Genomic DNA, 22,098 nt, shown 5'->3' on the forward strand with positions numbered 1-22,098 from the left:
GACCTATACATATGCGTGTATAAAAAATGAAGAAATAGTTAAGACGCTATTTCTTCACTCTTTATCTTCATGTCTCTAGATTTTTCACACCAACATTTTTGTTCCTACTATGTGCATATATGTATTAGCATCATCGTGTATTACAAGACCTTGTGGGGATGCCACAAAATATTCATCATGAGGCATGCAACAAACTAGATGAATGTCATACTAGGGTAGACCTAGTCGCAATTAGTACATCAAAGGGATTCACATGATACAGTCAGACAATAACAAGTTGTACAGACAGCGCCAATATGTTTATCAGCAGACTACCCATGTGTACACATTTCAGTATCGTTCCAAGCAAATGTTTGGCAGGGAACTGAACATAATGTAGACCAATGTTTCCCGAAGTGGGAGATGGAATGGTCCAGGGGAACAATACAAGCTAGGGGTATAACATAGGATCATATGGGTTCGCTTGAGTTGGGGGGTGAAGAGAGAAATAAAGTTCAGAAAAGGGGGGGGGGATGGAACAAAAGGTTTTGGAAACTTTGAAGTAGACATATACCAAACAAGGCAAGAGAAGTAAGACAAATATTCCAGTGGCTGTGAACATGCGGGAGAGGTGTCCCGAATATGTGTCATGTATGCCTGCCTTAATAAACACGCTGAATTGAAAAGCATCCCTGAAAAAAAAAAAAAATCTATACATATTTAAAAGCCACTCTGTTTTGGTTTAAAGAACTGTTATTTGTTGGTAAAATGGTAACATCTGTTGCAAACATGAATGTGATGTTGCCAGAGTGTGACTAGTGCATGCATCATTTCTAAATATCGGAATCTGGTACACGTCAAAATTTTATGCATAAAAACAAAATTCACACCTAGGGATTGAAGGAAATTAAAGTGCATAAACTAGTGGCCCACAATTGAAGTGTTTGGCTTAATAACGGTCTATGTTGTATTTTTACGAAATCAGTTTTTTTTACTAATAATGTTCCATAGACCTATAATTAAGCATTCCTAAAGTATGTTCGTGCAAAAGCGAACAGATGTCGTCACTATGTACTTTTAAACAGCCACAATCTATGCAAAAAAAAAAACTTTCGCTTATTTGGTGATGACTTGTATTGTGTTTGGTCTGAAGTTCTCAAAATGTGTACACCAACCTTTATCCGTGTTACCACACCATTTCATCCCCGACAAAGGTTGGCACAGTTTGAGAACCCCTCATGCTTATCCATGGCTCACAACACCAGCGTAACAAAAAATTGCTTCAAAAAACCTCTGTCAGCATCGCCATGTGGTACCCCTTTCAAAAACTTCTTTGAAGTGATTCTTTGTTATGCTGCTCTGGTAAACAGCGGATAAGCATTGATTAGGTAAAAGAGCACCGTGGATAAAAAAAGCTTGAGAACCCTTTACATACACTGTTGTTTGGCCGAATGTTTGTTAATTTTGACACAGAAACCTATCTTTGCTATTGTGGCGTTTGAAAGAATTAGGCTTAATAAGGAGTTTTGCACTGACAAAATATAACTACAGTTACTCTCTTTAATAAAAGAGGGGTGATTGTTAAGAGCAGTTTTTACTGTATTGACTTTATAGCTACTACCCTTGATAAGGCCACAAGATTTAAAAAATCCAGACTTTCATCTATTTATTTGCTTCCGAAACGGTTACTACACAAATGAAAATCCTAAAACTTCGAATTCTTGATGTTGGGTATAATCATAAAAGAGAAAAATCGTCAGTACAATTTGTAAACAGTAAGAAAGAGAGGGTGTGGAGAGCACATGGATAAATGTCACAAATCGGTCCACCGGTGAGTGCACTGAGCATTCGTGCACACGTAGTACAGTCTCATCTCGTCTTCGGCTCTCCTGCTCTGGGCCTGGAAGAAGACGGCCTCCTTCTGGTGGCACCTCGGGCAAGGGTGGTCCTCCGTCCTCGGCAGGGTCGGGTCGTGTATCACGTCGGACACGATCTGAGTCAATTCGTCCACCTCGTGGGTTATCTTGTTGACATAGATGCAGTTGTTTTCGGCGGGCTCCTGGTAGTCGCAGTTCCTGCAGGCGTACAGCAGGACCTTACTCTCCTTGTCCTCTTTCGGGTACAGCATGTTGTTGCACTCTTGACAGAACTTGATTCCGACGAAGCCCGGTCCGTCGCCCTCCATTTTCCTTATAGCCAATGACATTTTTGCAGACAGCTAAATGGATGACACAACCAAAGCTGTAATTAAAAGCTCTTTAATACGCTTTGGACACAACTGGCTATTTTATTGTTGTGTAATCAAAATCAATGTTGATATATAATATTTCTGATAAGGAAAGTCCTTCATTCCCTGTTTAAATTTTGAAAGTCGAAATCAACTAATGAAATATTGATATTATTTATTTTTTGAGAAAAAACACAATTATGCATCGATTTTAGTTTGAAATTGTTATCTGGATTATCAATTTTCTCAATAATTCAGATGAATTTTGTATGGTAAAACAGAATCGAAAGTTGTTCTTCGGATACATTTTCAATAAAATCATCCAGCGCTATGTGCTGCCATCTACTTTATTATCAACGAAACGTGATCTCTCAAATCCACTATTTGTTTGGATTTTGTGTTTTATTCACATCTTTTTCAAGAAATTTTTTTTTTTAATAACTACTTCAGTTTTTTCGAAAAACTTCAATAATTTATTGGGGCTTTCAAAATATTTGGGTTCAAGGTTTTCAAGGGCTCCTATACGCAGGGCCGTCTTAAGAGCATCATGGGACCCGGGCCAAGTGGTTTTCCTGAGGCCCTAGCTGATAACTTCTCGAAACATTCAACTACTTCTCGTTTTTCTGAGGCCCCTCCTCTCTTGAGGCTCCCGAACCATGCCCGGGTGGGCCCATGCATTAAGACGGCACAGCCTATACGAGGAGATAGAGATGAAAGTCTGGGGGGGGGGGGGCACGATGATGTTATCAATTCATATATACATCAGATCAGTAGGCTTCACTTTTGACGCTATGGGGGGGGGGGGGGTTCACCTCCGCCCATGAGGGCTCCATTTTCTAGTCAATTGATAATGCAAAAAATAAACTTCATGCCGCATGTATCGAGGCCATCGACACAAATGGGGGGCGATTGCCCCTCCCACAAAGAACCGGATAATATGGGGCGTTCCGTAAAATACGGGACGATCCAACAGGATTAAGTGAGGGTGAGGGCTCGAAGTGAAGTATTGAGCCCTTTTAAATTAGACAATGAAGTGTAAAATTCCGCCACATATTAAATCCGCCCGACACATCACCTTGCAACCTCATTTGGTCCCGCGGTGCACCATCTCAACGAATGAGCCTACCCGCGCATGAGTTACCAGATCCAAAACTGAGAAAGGACGCCTACGTTCGCGTCCTTAACAACGTCACCTCGCGTTTTCACAACTGAGGGCGGCACTATACTAACTAATAAAAAAAAACTGGCCAGAAAATAATTTCTCAAAACTACAACAGAGCAGCAAAAACAAATTTTAAAAACAAAAAGCATTCTGAGAATTTCCACGGCTAAGGAGGAAACTACAAAAACACCCATGTCAATGAAGAGATACTGTTTCAAAGTGAGAAAAAAAAATTAAAAAATTCTGGAATCGTAGAGAAAGGAGGACAAAATTATCCGAAATGCAGGAGGACGTTTGAAATGACATCAAAAAGGAGGACGTCTGGTAGTCCTACCCGGGAAAAATGTCGGGGATCTCAAGCACTGCCGTCTTAACACTTGGGCCCAACCAGGGCCGCAACTAGATACTTCACCCGGGGCAAACCGGCATTTTGGTTGCGATGCAGTTAAAGGATGAATTCGGCTCCCCTTTTGGTTCAGCACCCGGGGCACCAGACCCACCTGCTCCACCCCTGGGTCCAACCGACCCGAGGACCTCACGAAAATGGGATGTGATAGAAATTTTCGAGAGCAGGCATGCAAATTCTTTGGCAAGTTATTTTCAGCCAGTTAGGGCCTCAGGAAATTCACTTGGTCGGGATTCCATGGTGATCCTAACGCGATCCTGCAATAGCGTGAGTGACGAAGCTATACAAAAACAGTGTGTGCAAACCTTCGAATGGGTAAAAAAAAAAAGTGACTTGGAGCATGTGCATGGCAAAAGCAGTGTGAATCATATGAGTGATCTAGATAGTATGTAAGCTCCTAGAGTGTGTGAGATCATGGCAGTGATATAAAGAGCGAAAAGCAGTTCAGTGAATTGCCAAAAGCGTTATAAAAATAACCAAGTGCTTAAGAATGAGTACTACTAGCATGAGAGTGACCAAAAGAGTGAAAGGGTTGGGGACTTAAGTGTGTTATACCTCAATGTAAATTTTGAAGAATGAGTGTATATGTGCGGTCAAGAAAATTCGAATAGAATGTGAGAAGGGTGGCAAAAATGTGTGAAGCCCATCATGGCCACAAGGGGGAGACTGACAGGGCTCCAGCCCTGGGACCCGGGACGATTCTCATAATTTTTTTGTTTTTTCACGCCACAAATTCACTATAAAGGGGCCCGTGAAAAGTCTGGTCAGGGGGCCCACCAAAGGTCCCATCCTAGGGGCCCTGCTCCAGGATGTGGGGGCAATGAAGCCCATTAATCCACTTGTGGGTCCACACCAGTACAGGTTGGGAAACATTGGGCTAAATCATAAATGCGCCTTGGGTAGGCGACAAAATTTAAGTCAATATCCAGGCCCAAATATCATACAAAACACGATATCGGAAATACCATTTATCAACTTTGAAATATTTACAGTGAATATGCGTTGAGAGCGGATACACACCGGATGAAATCAAAAAAAAAAAAAAAAAAATGTGCGCAATGTGCACTCACTTTCATTATCGAATGGGCGATCCATTTCATTTTAATTACGAAAACAACGAAACATTGGAGGACGATAATTTTCTGACTAATCGCGGCTCCCGGAACACTCCTTGTTCCTACAAACGGGATTAGTGCACACGTAGTAGAGCCTCATGTCGTGGTTAGCCCGGCTGGTCTGGGCCTGGAAGAACACGGCCTCCTTGTGCCCGCACTTGCCGCAGTTGTAGGTGTTGGTCCTCGGCAGCGTCGGGTCCTGGATGACGTCGCGCGAGATGAGCGACAGCTCGTCTTTCTTCTGGATGATCTTGTTGACGTAGACGCAGTTCCTGGCCGCCTCCTCCGTGTAATCGCAGGTCCTGCAGCTGTACAGGAGGATCTCCCTGACGGGCTCGGCTTTCGGGTACAGCATGTTGTTGCACTTCTTGCAGAACTTCAGTCCGGGAAAGACGGGCCCGTCGTCTTCATCTTCGAAGCCGTCCAACGACGAAACAGACATGGCTGATGGTTACCTGGGAAGGCAACGCACGTTGCCGATCGAAATGGAAACAATTCCTTTCTCTCGCGATTGGAAGATGACCACTGGACGTCAGATTAGAACAGACGACTTCGCTTGGTTGTTTACTGTCGAGGAAAAACACATCTACGATGTTCCTTCATTCCCAAATCTGTCAAAATAATACCAATCCGAAAGCGAAACCACTTCTTCAAATAAAAAAAGAAAGAAACTCCAGTTTTTCTAAAATGGTTAGCGGCACAGGTCGGGAGAGGAGGGGGGGGGGAGTGATAGGGCATTGGGTTCCTAACAGTGCTGTCTTGGGACATGAGGGGCCCACCTGGATAAGGTAGTGGTCTCTCAAGCACTTTAAATTGGTATAATCGATAGGCAGGTAGGATCCGAAAATTTCGCCTCCGACATTTCACTGCCTTGAACGAATGGGAACAAGAAAGTGACTGAATGTGTGTAAATAAATATTAACGAATATTTCTAATTTTTGACAATCTTGGAGGTGGGGGGAATGCCCCCCCCCCCCCATGTCTCTCAACCTCGAAAAATGCTAGGTCCTCAAAAAGTTACGTTTGCCCAAGGCCCGAACTCATAACGAGCAGGGCTCCTGCCCGCACGCCTATAAAATGAATTCCACGGACATGTTTGCAAATCAATTTTCAGTCCATAGCAATGTCAAATCGAATAGTTTGTTTTTCGTTTCACATCTAATCTCGTAATATTTTATAAGGGCAAATAACCGAAGCTGGTGGGGGGGGGGGCAATCGGGTTCGGTGCCCGGGAGCTGCACCGCATAAGGTGACAACGAATCTCTTTAACTTAAGGGTACTCAACCTTTCAAAGAGTGCTGGTCACGTCATTGGTTTGAAAACGTGTCACGGGCCACTTGAGTGATCTGCTATGCCATGGCTAAGTTGATTGATCTGTAAATGTGCTGCGGGACACTTAGTAGTCTGTGAATGTACCACGGGTCAAATCAGTGGTCTGGATATGTGCCACAAGCCAATTAAATCATCTATAAATGTGCCACGGAGTCACTTGAGTGTCTGTAAGTGTGTCACGGGTCGGGTCACTTGAGTGGTCTGTAAATGTGCTCTGGGTGATTTAAATGACCTATAGATGCACCACGGGCCAATTAAGTGATCTGTAAATGAGCTGCGGGTGACTTAAGTGATCTATAAATGTACTACACGTCACTTAAGAAATACCCGTCACTTAAGAAATCTGTAAATGTGTAGTGGATCACTTAAGTGGTATCGGAATGTTACGGGTCACTTAGAAGATCTGGGAATGTTGCGGGTCAATTCAGTGATCTAGGAATGTTCCGCGGATCGCTTAAGTGATGTGTAAATGTCTCTCGGCTTATTTATGTGATCTGGGAATGTGCCGCGGGTAACTTAAGGAATCTGGTAATACGCTGCTCAGTTCATTTTACAAAATTAAGTTTCAGGTCGGGGTATGTCAAGAGTAAAGGCGTTATGGATTAATGATTTCTATTGACATACCGTCCGTACAAGTAACTCTATGATCTCCAATTGGAAGTCATAGAGTTACTTGTACGAACGGTATATGTCAATAGAATTCACTCTTCTCTTCCTTTATAAAACATGGAACGTTGGCCAGTTCAGACACCGATTTGAAGAGCATTGCAAATGGTTGGTTGCTCTTCCCTTACAATACATTGTTTTATTATACGACTGACGCGTTGCCTACTACGCTAATGAGGCATGGGTCTTTGAGAAAGGCATACAAGGGCTTACTAAACAACGTGATAGTTTTTTAGGCACAAGGCAGTAATTTCTAACCGGTAAGTACATATCACAGGAAGGGGTAGGGCGCTCGTTGCTTTTTCATTCGATAATTCGATACACCCTTATACAGGATGTCCTTGAACTTTACCACCAAAATAATATAGGAGATAGTACACGTCAAAACGAACAATTTTTGCAAGGGAACATAGGGTTGTTACTTACTTATTCGGGGAAATATGTAAGTCACACCTCACTTCAGGAGTCGCCAAAATATGGCAACCCTGCTTACATAACAGGGAAATTTCATACACTGGGTCGAGAGGGAGGACAAAATTCTTCCTCCGAATTACAGGCAATGACGGAGGGGAAAATATTCGTTCGTACCTCTTTAATGTCCTGTTTAGATAGATAAGTGAATATGATTGATAGTGAAATGATAAAGCCAGTGTCTTCCCCCTTCCCCTTTCCAGGGTTACTCTAAGTATTCTTTTTTCCTCCCTTTTTTGTCGCCAAAGGCTTAAAATCATACGTTAATATGCGTTGAACATGAAAGTCATTTGCGACACTAGGTTCCATTACAAAAGCTCTTTGTGTTGACATTACTGCTTTCATTTTGGCGGCAGAGTTCTAGGACATCCTGTACATATAAGCAAAGAATTCTTCGAAAGCACGATCAATTTCTCTCTCACCGTCAATTCGAGCTATGTATGAGTGTTTATTTTTCCTGCAGCTATGAAGGATCGGATACTTTCTAATGTCCGGGTCTAGTAGGAACGTGATATTGGCTTCTATCGGATCTTATCTTTCCCCCCCCCCTCCCCCAGTCCCTTTATTACCGTGAAAAATCAACACGAGTTATTTATTGCAGAACGAGATGGAGGAAAAAGAAGAGAACTCCAGGAATGTGTCCGATATTTGTTTTGCTGCAAAATACACTTCACAAAAGCCAGAGAGAAGAAGATGAGTATCACACACCTATCCCTTCTACATGCACACACTCCTTACCTTACACACATTTCTCGAATTCTTTGTGTTTTTCTAAGGTATTTTCCAATCTTCAAACGATACCGCTTTCTCACTTTTTTTTATTTTATTTTTTGGCCTCTTGTACCGGATCCGAAATCGTATTTCTCAGAAGTTCGATGGGAACGAGAAAGAGAAGATGACGACGATGGGTTGGGTAAGAATGAATATGGTTTACATGGTGAACAAAAAGAAAAAGGAGATACAGCGTTATTTCATTTATTTTCTTACATTTCATATGCTTTTGTATATCTATTTTCTCGTCTTTTAGGAGAGATCTTCGAACATGCGATTGAAATCGTAATTGTATACGATAAAATGTGTTTTTTATTTTTTTTTTATTTTTGCGAGGATATTCGAACCGTTAGATACGTTTAAAGCTTTCATTCGAGCTGAAATATCTGTTTATAATAGGTAGGAAACAAAATTCGAAAAACGTTAAATTGCGAAATACACCGAATGTACCCACTTGAACCAAAAATATTTCCGGAAAACAGTTTTTTAGTGGTGTGCATTTAAGCACTATCCATTGACTGTCGATGACATTTAATTGCTTTAATTTTCGAGGTAGGTGGCGCCACCTTGGGGCTCGGTTTGTTAAAAACTGTCCCACGTTTTGCTTAGCTTTTTACGCATGGTGGGATATATTTTAACCCACCTCGAAAAGTTGAAGTTACTCATAGTCAAACTGTTTATTACTTTTTCATTCAGTTGGCAATGCTATGCTGTAAAAAAGGACTTATTGAAATGTTGTTATTATTTTTTTCTTATTTTTTGAGTAATGTTTTATGTTAAATAATCGAAATGAATGGGGCTTTTTTTTTCATTTTTTATAATAAAAAAACTTCTGTGCAACTAGGGTTTCATTTTCTTTAAAATCGTGTGCCTTGAAGAGTTAACAGGCCATTCATTTGCTTTAAGAGGACATTTAATTGTTTAACCATTAGACTACCAATGGGGTCCATTCGACCCACCTCGTGTATTAAATCTCAATTTGTGAGTAAGCTGTGTGTTTCCCAGAGCCAAGCTTCACTGACAGTTTATATTTTTCTTTGTTTTTTAATGGAAATTAATGTCTCAGAACACTCAACCCGTGTTCTAAGAGATTTACGTGTGCCCTCATGGAACATTCAGCAGCTAATAAATGTTTGGTCAAATTTAACAGTCTAGTCTTTACTTATCACGAACACGAAAAATGCCCAGAAATCCACCTCAAGATGATGGTAATCTAATCCTAGAAATGGGATTAATAAATAGTGCTCGTAAAGGGAATGGCAGTAATATTGAGAATATAGCAACGATAAATCAACAACAACACGTACGTGGGGTGAAGGGAGATTTGGCAACGTGAATACTGGGTGATACTTCCCATACGCGCACGTTTAGCAACGTAACTACCCCTATCACAAACGGTGACGGTGGGTAGTATACGCCGGCGATTGGCTCCGTATAGTTATCGCATCCGTGCGTATCACTGGTATGTGCTTTGATGGAAAAGGGGGGCCCGAGTGACTGGCGAAATGGTTTGAGATTAATGATCCATGTCACGCTGTTAATGGGCTGCTGCCATTTGCCGGACGTATCAAGCGGTAATGATTGGATGCAAACAATAGCGGGAACTGCGAGAACAAATTCGTCCGGGACACATGGGCATCTGCTCCGGAAATAACCTCGGAATGCACACGCCAAGTGAATAGCAGAGATTCCCAGTTGTGTTCTGAGTTAACTGTTCGGATCAAGAGATCATTTGTGTGTGAGTGTGTGCGAACTAACCCAATTCTATCTCAGACACTACCTTATCTATTATACTCTGGCGAAGGATGGAGCAAGAGCAAAAATGGATCCTAGGATTTGATTGATATGACAGTTGTCAGTCTCCCTTATTGAAGATGGAATGTCTCATTTATAGAAGAGTGATTTATCTCTCTCATTAGCAAATGCAAGACCTCAAAGAATGAAACAAGAATCACACACACACGAATAATGGTATATCGCGCACAAGTATTTCTTCTGACATTCATTTTAAGAGTATATATTGTACGTAATAGATGTTCAATTATATTTCTCTCTCTCTCTCTCCTATGTCAATAGGAATATAAATGCTGGTTGAAAAATATATGACACAATTTAAAAATTAATAAAAAAAAATCAACCAACTGTGACACAGAAACGTGAGGTTTACATTGAAGTACTCATTAGGGCGGAGAGAGATCATTATTATTTTTTGATGTACCAAAATGATTCAAAATTTCACTAATAGGGGGCGCTGTTTCACGGACAACTCGACTTAAGGTATCCTATAACTCCTTAATACAGTATATGAAGGCGTCTTAAGGTATCCGACTACGTTGAAAACGTCATTTTGGAAGAAAATATGTGGATTTTCATTTTTTTATATTTTTTTTATAAAAGCCCTGTTTGTTGTGATTCCAAAACGGGCCTTGTTTTGTTTATATGATGCTTAGAATCAAAGTTATATTCACTTTAGTGTTGCGTTTTTACATACAAGTAATACGGGAATAAAGATTTTAAACGTGTTTTACGAAGAATGCTATTTTTGACATTTTACTTGACTTTGTGACATGATTTGTAAACATTGTGGTGCATTGCATCCTTACGAAATTTTAATGCGATATTTCGCTACATATTGTTGAGGTTATGAACCAAAATCTAAGGTCTATCACATATATTTTTTGCATTACAGTGTTTTATAGACAAAATGTAGGATGAAATTTCAAAAAATTCACACGTACTTAATCATATTTTGGTGTAACTTATGAACATATCATGCAATCCTTTAAATCTTGGTTCATAACTTGCAACATTACTAGCTAAATGCACTGTGAAAATCACAAAGCAAATTCAAAAACATTCAAATATCACATGAATTTTGCCTAAAATTTGACATAAAAACGACTTTTTCATAGAAAATATAATAGATAGACCAAAATTTGTCACTGTTTTCACCATTTCGAGACACTTTCTATCAAAAAATGTATTTAAAGTTCAATCCAGAACCATTTTAAAGAAAAGTGACAAGAAAGGTAGTCGGATACCTTAACACAGAAATTCGACGCAAATAGTGCATAATTCCAATGATCATAACGAGATTTACACATTAGTGTGCAAAAAACTATAAAATTTCAACATGAGCACTCTTTGCAGCAGAGCTGAATTAATCTAAAAGATGCTCAGTCTCAACTCACGTCACCGATTCATTGGCGGAGATACGCTGCCCCCCCCCCCCAGCGTCAAAGGTGCAGCCGACTGATCTAATGTATATATTGAATTGACATCATCATCATCATCATGCCCCCCCAGCAATAATAACCGTGCCCCCAAGACTTTCAAGTCTATCTCGCCTGTGCACCGATTGTGAAAAGAGTTCCATCACTTCTGTGATTCTTGCCTGATCTTCAGTTTTCTGACAAATTTCCCGAAATTTTAAATCTGGAGACCAAGATGAGCATAAGGGTGTCCATTTCTTCAAATTCATCAGGCAGATGCTTCCTGATTGATCTGCCGCACTATCTACACTATTTTATATACTACACTATCTACAATATTTATGCGCATTTTATTCATTACTAGCCATAATACCCGGGTTTTCTTCAATGAGGCTTTATGGATCACGTGATATCTCCCTCTTTCTTCGAGGGACATGCAAACCGTGTCTAAGTTAATCAATATGGCTACTTCCTGCGCGAATCATGAAATAAAGAAAAATATAGATTTAAAGAAACACAGAAATGAATACTTTTTTCCTTTTTTAAGGGGCGCTAAGTATTTCGATTCCCCCCCCCCCCCTGAACTTCAAGTTATCCATCTCTGCCTGTTTCAGTTTCCAAAAATGCTTAATTAAAGCTGTGGAATTTCTTCGATGTACTTTACGGGCCCATAATTAATTTTAAAACATCCTAAACTATGAATTAATGCAGTTGAATATCAAAAGACAATACGGAGACATTAATTTTCATGCTTGAGAAGATAAATAAATAGTTGAAATCAATGTTATTGCATGGATGTCCAACTCAAAAGTAGGTCCAGCTAATTACTTAATATTTAATCTCCCGGGCTTCGTATATCTCTAATCGAACTCAATATTTCAGAACTCTAGAATTCAATACAATTTTTAAAATTATTGTGACAGAAAACTCCACAAAATTTCAGCATTTCTACAGTAAAATCGGCAATTTTAACACTGATTTCTATGAGGATCACCCTTTTCTTGACCCCGGAAGGGCCATACTCTACCTATCGGGAGATGTACATAGCGGAAGACCCACGGGAACCATACTCTACCTATCGTGAAATGCACATAAATGAATGTGCATTGAATATGCGTGAATGTACACATATATATAGGATCACGAAACCACACTATATCTATCGCGAGATGTAAAAAGCGGAACCACTACGGAAAAAGTACTCTATGTACCGCGAATGTACATAGCAGAAAGACCACGACACCATACTATATCGCGAGATATTCATAGCAGAACGACCACGGGAATCACACTATATCGTGGAATGTATCATGTCAATTGTGAAATGTATGCATCAGAAAGGCCACGTAACTATTACTGCATATACTCTATCGCGATATGTACATAGCAAAAGGACCACGGCAACCACACTATATCGTAAGATGTACATAGCAGAAGGACCACGCGAACTACCTCTATCGCGAGATGTACATAGCAAAAGGACAAAGGCAACCATACTATATCGCGAGATGTGCATAGCAGAAGGACCACGGAAACCATACTTTTTGTATCGCGAGATGCATATAGCAGAAGGATCACGGAAACCATACAATATAGCGCGATGTTCAAAGCGGAAGGACCATGGAAACCACACCACTATCGCGAGATATGCATAGCGGAAGGACCGCGAGTACCACACCACTATCGCGAGGTGTGCATAGCTGAAGGACCACGGGAAGAACACGTTATCTGTCGTGAGATGTGCAAAGTGGAAGGACCACGAGAATCACACTATATGTATCGCGAGATGTACATATCAAAAGGACCACGGGAACTATACTATACAGCGAGATGATCATAGAAGTGGGACCACGGGAACTATACTATACAGCGAGATGATCATAGAAGTGGGACCACGGGAACTATACTATACAGCGAGATGATCATAGAAGTGGGACCACGGGAACTATACTATACAGCGAGATTATCATAGAAGTGGGACCACGGGAACTATACTATACAGCGAGATTATCATAGAAGTGGGACCACGGGAACTATACTATACAGCGAGATGATCATAGAAGTGGGACCACGGGAACAATACGTTATCTATCGTGAGATGTACAAAGTGGAAGGACCACGGGAATCACGCTATATTTATCACGAGATGTACAAAGTTTAAGGACCACGGGAATCACGCTATATTTATCGCGAGATGTACAAATCAAAAAAACCAAGGGAACCATACTCTATCCGGCAACCACACTATATCGAGATGTAGAAAGTGGAAGGACCACGGGAACAATACGTTATCTATCGCGAAATGTACAATCAGAAGGACCACGGGAACTATACTATACAGCGAGATGTACAATCAGAAGGACCATGGGAACTATACTATACAGCGAGATGATCCTAACAGAAGGACCACGGGAACCACACTACTATCGCGAAATGTGAATAGCGGTAGGACCACAAGAACAATACGTTATCTATCGTGAGATGTACATAGCGGAAGGACCACGGGAACCATACTATACAGCGAGATGTACAATCAGAAATGCACATAGAAGGTTGATGTGTTATGAATATTCCTATCGCGAACTATACTCTTCACGAAATATACGTATATATGGATCACGAGAGCCACACTCTACCACAAGATGTAAAGGACAACAGGTACCGCAATATCTGTATCGTGAGATGTACTTATCACAGGGACCACGGAAAGTATACTCAATCTATCAGGATTCCGGGAACCACGCTATATCTATCGCGATATGTACAAAGCGGAAATATCGCTGAAAACATACTCTATGTACGGTGAAATGTACGTAGCAGGACAACGGCAACCACACTATAACGTGAGATGTACATGGAAAAACCAAAAGCTCCAAATTCTATCGTGAAATGACTAACCAGAAGGAACAAGGGAACCAAACTATCTCTATCGTGAGATGTACATATCGAAAGGACCAATGAAACCCTTTTCTATATATTGCTAGATGTACATAGGAGAAAAACCACGAAAACCAAACTATCTATCGTGAAATGAATATAATATACATATATAAGGATCACGTGAACCACATTCTACCGCAAGATGTATAGAGCAGAAGGACCACGGGCACCAGAATATTTGTATCGCGATATGTACTTATAACAGGGACCACGGAAACTATACTCAATCTATCGTGAGATGATCCACAAGGATCGCGGGAGCCACACTATCGTGAGAAGTGAAAAGCGGTAGGACCACGGGAAACATTCCATGTACCCCAACATGTACATAGCAGTAGGGCCGCGAGAACCACACTATATGAATCGTGAAATGTGTACATCAGAATGGCCACGGAACTATATCGCGAGATGTAGAAAATGAAAGGACCACGGGAACCACACCATCTCTATCGCGAAATGTACATATCAAAAGCACCACGTTAACCATACTCGATGTATTGGGAGATGTTCATAGCGGAATAACAACCGCGGTCTATCTCGAGATGTACATAGCAGAAGGACCACGGGTACCACACTATAAATATCGTGAAATGCACGTAGATAAACGAGCATTAAAACCAAACTTAAAACATTCTATCTTGAAATGCCATACCAGAAGGACTACGTGAACCACACTAAGTAAAGGACCGGAATCCATGGCGAAATGAAGATCGATCTGAGGTGCTTCTCGGTAAATTAGAAAGGCGGGTGGTGGGGGAGAGACAGAGAAACTGAATAGGTGATGATGTGAACTTCGAAAGTAGCTATGGGGCGGAGAGTGTCAAAGAGGAGTGTAAAAGCGTATTAAATAGCGCTAAGTGACTAAATTGATGTCTGATTTGCGCTAACAATGTGCGTACTGAACTGCTAGTGTATCACCTCTAAGGGTTGGACGCTATCTGCCACCTTCGCAAACAAGAACGAAAGTACAAACGGAAGCGGCTGCCCTAGCCCTTCGAACGAGAGCGAAAGTACTAACGGAAACGGCTGTCCTAGCCTTTCGAACAAGAACGAAAGTACAAACGCAAGCGGGTTGTCTTAGACCCTGGAGCAAGAACGAGAGTACTAACGGAAGCGGGTTGTCTTGGCTCCCGAACTAGAATGAAAGTACTAACGGAAGCGACTGTCCTTGCCCTTCAAACCAGAACGGAAACGGCTTTCAAACGAACGAATATGGAAGCGGTTGCCCAAGGTCTTCTATCTAGAAAATAGTAACCTAGATTGTTTCACTCTACAGTAACTCATTGGTTACCGTGGGGTTCTGTTACTTGGCGTTTGCACGAAACTTCCCTAAATTAGTTGATTACGTAGAAAAATCGAGTTTTTATACAACTGGTCATTTAGTACATGAAAAATGAAAATCAAGAATTTCAATCATATAGGTATCTGAATAATTTCTCCAAATGTTTTGTTATAAATTGTTGAAAATTTAAGTGTTTTGCATTTTTTTGATTGGGAACCGTGTAATAACTTTTCGTTTTATACTCCCCTCCAATCATTATTTGAAAGGAAGTATAACTGAATTCAAGGTGGTAATCTATACATAATTATACATCCTAACTGATTTATCATCACTGAGTCGGAACCACTGAAGCTATAAATATCAAATTTGGTCAACAGTTTTGTTTTATGACGTAAAGGCTCACTACTTTTGTTTGAAATTCGACCGAAGGGGGTTCAAAGGTAATATATTGAAATCATTCCGAGACAAATCCACTGAAGCTATAATCATGAAATTTGTTCAGAAGTGTTGTTTCATGACGTAAAAAAAAGCATAGAAGGGGTTTTTCAAAATTCGACCTCTAGGTGTGTCAAAAGGGGGTTCGAAGGTAACACGTAGAAATCATGCCGAACAAAACCCGCTGATGCTATAGTCATGAAATTTGTTTAGAAGTTTTACTTCGTGACGTAAAGGCAAAACGAGAAGGGTTTTTTTGAAATTCAGCCCTTAGGGTGGGGTCGAAAGGACGTTCAAAGGTAACACAGAGAAATCACGTCAAGCTGAAATTGCTGCAGATATATTCATGAAATTTGGTCAGTAGTTTTATTTCATAAAGTAAAGGCACACTTAGAAAAGGGTTTTTGAAATTCGACCCCTAAGGTTGTCATAAGTAGGTTCAAAAGTTATATGGGGGCAATAATCGCTGAGCCCAAACGGCTGGAAGCTATAAATATGAAATTCGGTCGTTATTATCTATTTATATAAAACAAGTAAAAGCTCTACATAAAAACATTGTAGAAGCAACAGTGATCAGTGGGTGTGCTCGGGGAGAGAGGGTTTTTATTCCAAGAATACCATTAGTTCCAACGGAGTATCCAATCAAATTCAAGAGAATACAGCAACCCCTTTCAATATGTGCTTTGCTATGACTATTAATAAATCTCAAGGGCAGTCTCTGGAAATGGTCGGCATCGACTTGAGAGAGAGGACTGTTTCTCTCATGGACAGTTTTATGTCGCATGTATTCCAGAGTGAGTTCTGCCAGTAGCCTAGTCATCTTGGCCCCAAAAGGCATTATCACCCACAAATGTGGTTTACAAAGAAGTGCTGACCTAAATGCAACTAATTTTTTTTGGTATGCTTTATGAATTTTTCCAAAATTCAACCCCTAAAGGGGTTTCAGAAATGAACAGTTAATCATGCACCCTGCATTTTAAAGGATTCTGATTTGCATATATTTCTAGAGCAGTGGTTCCCAAACATTTTACGTCACAGATCACCTTTCAGAAGGAATTTTTTTTTCTTAATTTTTGCGAGACAACTTCGCCGAACCAAAACCGATGAAGCTGTAAATATGGAATGTGGTCAATAGTTTTATTCTATAATGTAAAGACTCACTAAGAAGGGATTTCTCAAAATTCACCCCAAAAGGGCTCACAGCGGGTGGGAATCCTAAAGTACCAAAGGATGTTTACAGGTGTCGCGAGTTCGATACCCGGTTCGTTCTTGACAGAAAAAAAATTTCCTGACACAGGGGTAAAACAGAAATGGCGACATGACCGCAGAAAAAATTGGTAATCCATCGAGTGGTTAGCGCACCAACCTCACGATGAGTATAAAAACACAAGTCTGCCGTTCGGAATCGGCAATAAATTGTAGGTCCCGGTCTAATTAGCCCTCGTGTGCAGAAAATGACCGTGGTGCGACAAAAATGATCAAATTATTAAACGGACTTTGACCTTTGAAGACCGGATACACCCCGCTTCCCATCTCAGAGAGATATCGAAGCGTTCCCGAAGGATGGGTGTATCCGGAAAGTTTTATTAAAAACAACGTAACATGACCACCTCAGACGAAGGCAGCAAAATAAAATAATTTACATAAAAATTGATCGCCAACTTCTGAAGTCATATAACAAATAAATAAAATCTAAGCAATCAACGCCAATGGGCAATCAAAATTATAAACGGGATTATAAGATGCTGGTGTATAGCCGTCCATCCCATAAGAATCCAGTAATCGTCAATTGATCGAATGATTGCCGATAATCTTGGTCTATAAAATTTCGAATCACTGTGAATTAGCCGCAGATCATCATCGTCTAAGCCGCCAGTCGTTTCCCGAATCGTCACCGGGTGAACTGAGATCAGCACAATTCACTATATAACCGAGTAAATCACACTTAATTCGTCCTTGCCATCGATGACTTGATTCGTCTCCTTGCAGGTGAACTTGCTTCTGTTTTTCATTTATCGGTTACTTTTGTTGACGCCGACGTGGTCGAAGATCATATTTCCTCTTAAGATCAATCGCTGGGGCTCTTGCCGGTTTGAACTCGTCATCGCTCCCACCGCTCAGACGCGCACTTCCAGTCTTCTTAGTATGTATGCGATGTAAGTTGCTATCGAGGAACAATATAATCCACCGCACCCGAGCAAGGCCCATAGGGCTCTTCAAAACTCTTTTTTTGAAACACAGTCGACCGTTTTCGGGAATAGCACCAAAATGAAATTTTTTTGTATATGGGCAAGATGTCAGGTAATGCCATAAAGATCCAATCTCACCACACGCACACATGGCGTTGTCCGACTTCTTGAAACGTTCTAGATACGGCGGTAATGGGCCGTGCTCAGTTATCATGATCACTTTCTCTCTAGACCAAATGGAACTATTCCAACGGACGTGTTTCTGTATCTTATAGGCATCTTTATGTGCATTCTTGTCCCATAGCTGTTGCCACTTTTGTAACAGGTCACTTTTTAGCACGTGTTTGATGTGACTGCGTGGTAGCAAGAGTTGTTCTTCCGTTGGGAGATTAAGAGCATCTTTGGCCAATCTGTCCGCAATTTCATTCCCCGCTATTCCTGCATGGCCTTTGACCCATTTGATACTGATAGACGGATGGTCGTATAAATGCTTGCGTATTCGCCGAGTATTTTCATGTGGAGTGCGCTGATCACGAATCGCATTAATACTAGACGCGCTGTCAGTATATATCGTCGTCTGCTGATTTTGCTTAATCGCCCATTCTACTGCAGCTAGTATGGCCAGAACCTCCGCCTGAAAGATACTGTTCCCTTGACGCAACCGTCGACTCCAAGCCTCTTCAACAGATCCTTCTGCATTCATAACTACGTATGCACAGGCCGTGGATGTCTCTGTTTTTGAGCCGTCCGTGAATATACTAATAGCTTCATCCGATGAGCATTGTTCCGTACCAGGCAGCGGAACTTGATTCTGGAACAAGTCCACACTGGGATGATGAAGCCAACTCCTATTGTTCCCTTCGTAGGCATCAGGTGTTATAAGAATTCCGTCCATCCAGACCTCCTTACCCAAATGCAGGATTGTAGATCGACGAGCGTCATATTCAACATATAGGCTGAGCGGAGGGTTTCCCGTAGCAGTATACAGAACATCATTGGCCGTAGTTCTGTATGCACCAGTTACATACAATAAGAACGGGCGTTGGGCAACATCTAGTAATTTACGGAGTCTCTGTGTCGGGTTTTTATACCAGATGGCGCTTGCGTATGAAATCTGCCGTTGTACAACCGATCTGTACAAAATGTTCCTAAATTTTTGGCGTATACCCCACTTTGGACCTGCTATGCGTCTCAATTTTTGCATGGTGTCTTGAGCCCTATCAATTTGTTTCGCCACATGCGTCGTGAATTTGAACTGATGGTCAATATGCACTCCAAGATATTTCATGCATTTAGATATTTGCAGTCGAACACCATTGATTCTTATGCAGGGACGTTTTTTCTTGGGGTGTGGCCATAGTAATTTAGTTTTAGTCACCTCCATGCTGAGACGATTATCTTCTAGCCATTTTGACAGTTCGTCAAACGCGGCATCCGCAGTGCTGCCAATGTCGTTGGGAGTTCTCGCCGAGATCACAAACACCAGATCATCGGCGAAAGCTTGAACATAGACATCCGGTCCCCAATTCTTTTTCAGCAGTGAGTCAAGCACGATAGACCATAGTAGCGGACCGCTGCATGAGCCTTGAGGACAGCCCATGGCCTGATGCTTTTCCGCGTCTCCTCCATCAGTTGGCATCACAACCGTTCGATCTTTTAGCATGTTCTCCACTATACAAATGAGATTGTAAGGAATTGGTAATTTTCGTACAGTATTGATTATTATCTCATGGCGGACCGAATCAAAAGCACCGCGAATGTCTATGGATACTATGGCCGTTACTTGACCTCGTCGATGTCTAGTCGTGATCTCTTCCATCAGTGATGCTATTGCTTTTTCTGCCGAGCCACCTGTACGAAATCCGAACTGTCTTGGGCTAAGCCAGTCTGCCTTCTCTAGATAGTAGGTGATCCGTTGCACCACCAATTTTTCTAGGACTTTACCCATTGTAGAGAGTAAACAGATGGGGCGATACGACTGCAGCACCCCTGGATCCCTATCTTTCTTCAGGAAAAGCAAGACCTTACCACGTTTGAAACACTTTGGGAACACCGACAACTTGACTAAACTATTGAAGATATCTGAGATAACATGACCATGGGCTGCGACTAGGGTTTTCAAAAGAGGAATATTTATGTTATCAATACCCGGAGCTCGTTTATTGTTCAGTCTTCTGACTATCTGATTGATCTCCGTATGAGTGAATGGTGGGTCCGTCATAATCATAGATGGCGTGTATGGAGTAAAATTTATAGTATCCGGGAGGTTCGGAAAAATCTCCTCCAATTGTGCTTGGGCCGCTTCCAGCATCGTGGCACCAGTATGTGGACCGTTAGTCATCATTACCTGTGGTGGTAGACGCTTCGTTTTGAACATAGATTTGTATGCTTGTCCAAATGGGCGGCTTTCCTCTGTGCAAAAGGCAATCCAACTAGTCGTTTTTGCCTTGTTTACGGCCTTAATATGCCCTGCTCTGAATTTTCTAAACTCCATCCTCGCCTGTACTCTATCATCACCCTTGGCCTTAATGAAACGACGCTCTAGTTTACGAAGTTGCCTGCGTGAAGCTGCTAACTCATCAGTCCACCATTTCAAAGAAGCGGTAAGACGCGGTTGTGCATAGCCCAACACCTGGATACATCGTTCTTTCAGCCGCTGCATTGAGGCGTCAAAGCATGCATTAACCTGATCCTCGTCCAAAACCATATGAAGTTGTTCTTGGAGGTCCATGAAGATCTGCTCTGTAGCAGGCCTGATCTTTGCTAATCGTCTTGCGGTAGTTCTATACTTCGTAGGTTTTTGATATCTAGGCGTAATATTGAGTTGTAGATGGATATATTTGTGCGCACTATACGAATCTTCCGTACCTACTGACCAATCGGAACGCCTGTAAATATTTTCTGACGTTGTAAAAGTAAGATCTGGCCATCCTTTTGCGTCATAAAATTCGTAGGTAGGTCTTGTCCGTCTAGAATTAAACAGAAACAAGTTCCTGCTGGTGAGAAATTCCTGCATCGCGCGCCCTCTTGGATCCGTCTCTCGATAGCCCCACCACGAAGAATGACAATTTGCGTCCGCACAGAAGATAATGTCGATACCTGGTGCTGACTCGCAAAGATCATCCATCTCCTCTATGGCTTCGTCTACTTCTTCGTACGGAGAAATGTATACACTAGCAATTATAAGTTCACGTCCCGGCAGACTTATCTGAACAGCTACCAGGTGGCGGCCGATCTTGTACGTGGCCGGTCTAATATGAGTCGATGGGACCAATATAGCACTTTTGCATAGTTGCGCCGTCCACGACTGCCATGATTGTGGAATACCACGTAAAAGACCTCTATTTTGCCATGGTTCTTGAAGTAGAACCACATCTACTGACTGTGCTCTTACGAAAGCCTCCATATGTTCGATACAGATCTTAGCTTTGTCTGCATTTAATTGGAGGAGACGAAGTCCGTGTCTTACTTGGTTGTTTTTTGCCGAATGTGACGTCATCAGTTCCGTGTTAATTCACTGCCTAGATTCAGGCCCATAGTTAGTAACTTACTGTTACACTTTCTTTTCGACCATCACGCCTTACCAATCTCTGCGTCGCTGATTAAATAACTGGCGAGTCGACTGCAGACCTATTGTGAGGAGAAAACTGGGACATTCTCTGCTCCTCGACCTGTGGTCCGTGTTAAAGCGGAGGTCTTGCGCCATGTTCATGAGCACACAGTCAACACATCTGCCCGTTCTGTCCATATGAGTGTTGATCGGTTGAGTATACCCGGTCATCTGCATTCGTCTCGTCGATACACCTCGTATATTTTGCCAGTTTCGATGGCGATGGCGTCCGAGTTCACGTGTGTCAACATATACCCGCCTTTCCTCACGTACTACTCCTTGTGAGAGATGGTATTTTCTT

General features: G+C 41.6%; 1 protein-coding gene and 1 pseudogene across 1 annotated transcript; both read right to left on the reverse strand.

Annotated features, from left to right (window-relative positions):
• Nucleotides 1-1,628: 1,628 nt before the first annotated feature.
• On the reverse strand, nt 1,629-2,298 carry LOC149084205 (DNA-directed RNA polymerase II subunit RPB9-like). The gene has a single exon (XM_089235457.1). It carries the CDS (start codon nt 2,183-2,185, stop codon nt 1,793-1,795), a length of 393 nt encoding a protein of 130 aa, XP_089091583.1. The 5' UTR covers nt 2,186-2,298; the 3' UTR covers nt 1,629-1,792.
• A 2,622-nt stretch (nt 2,299-4,920) lies between these two features.
• On the reverse strand, nt 4,921-5,331 carry LOC149084206 (DNA-directed RNA polymerase II subunit RPB9 pseudogene; annotated as a pseudogene).
• Nucleotides 5,332-22,098: the final 16,767 nt, after the last annotated feature.

Source organism: Pholcus phalangioides, unplaced genomic scaffold (genome assembly GCF_987345545.1).
Source record: "Pholcus phalangioides strain wild (caught in Gottingen) unplaced genomic scaffold, Ppha-v1.0 ptg000008l_1, whole genome shotgun sequence".
Lineage (NCBI taxonomy): Eukaryota > Metazoa > Arthropoda > Arachnida > Araneae > Pholcidae > Pholcus > Pholcus phalangioides.

Coding starts and splice junctions, on each gene's coding strand:
- LOC149084205 (XM_089235457.1), bottom strand. CDS start 2,185: ATGTCATTGGCTATAAGGAAAATGGAGGGCGACGGACCGGGCTTCGTC.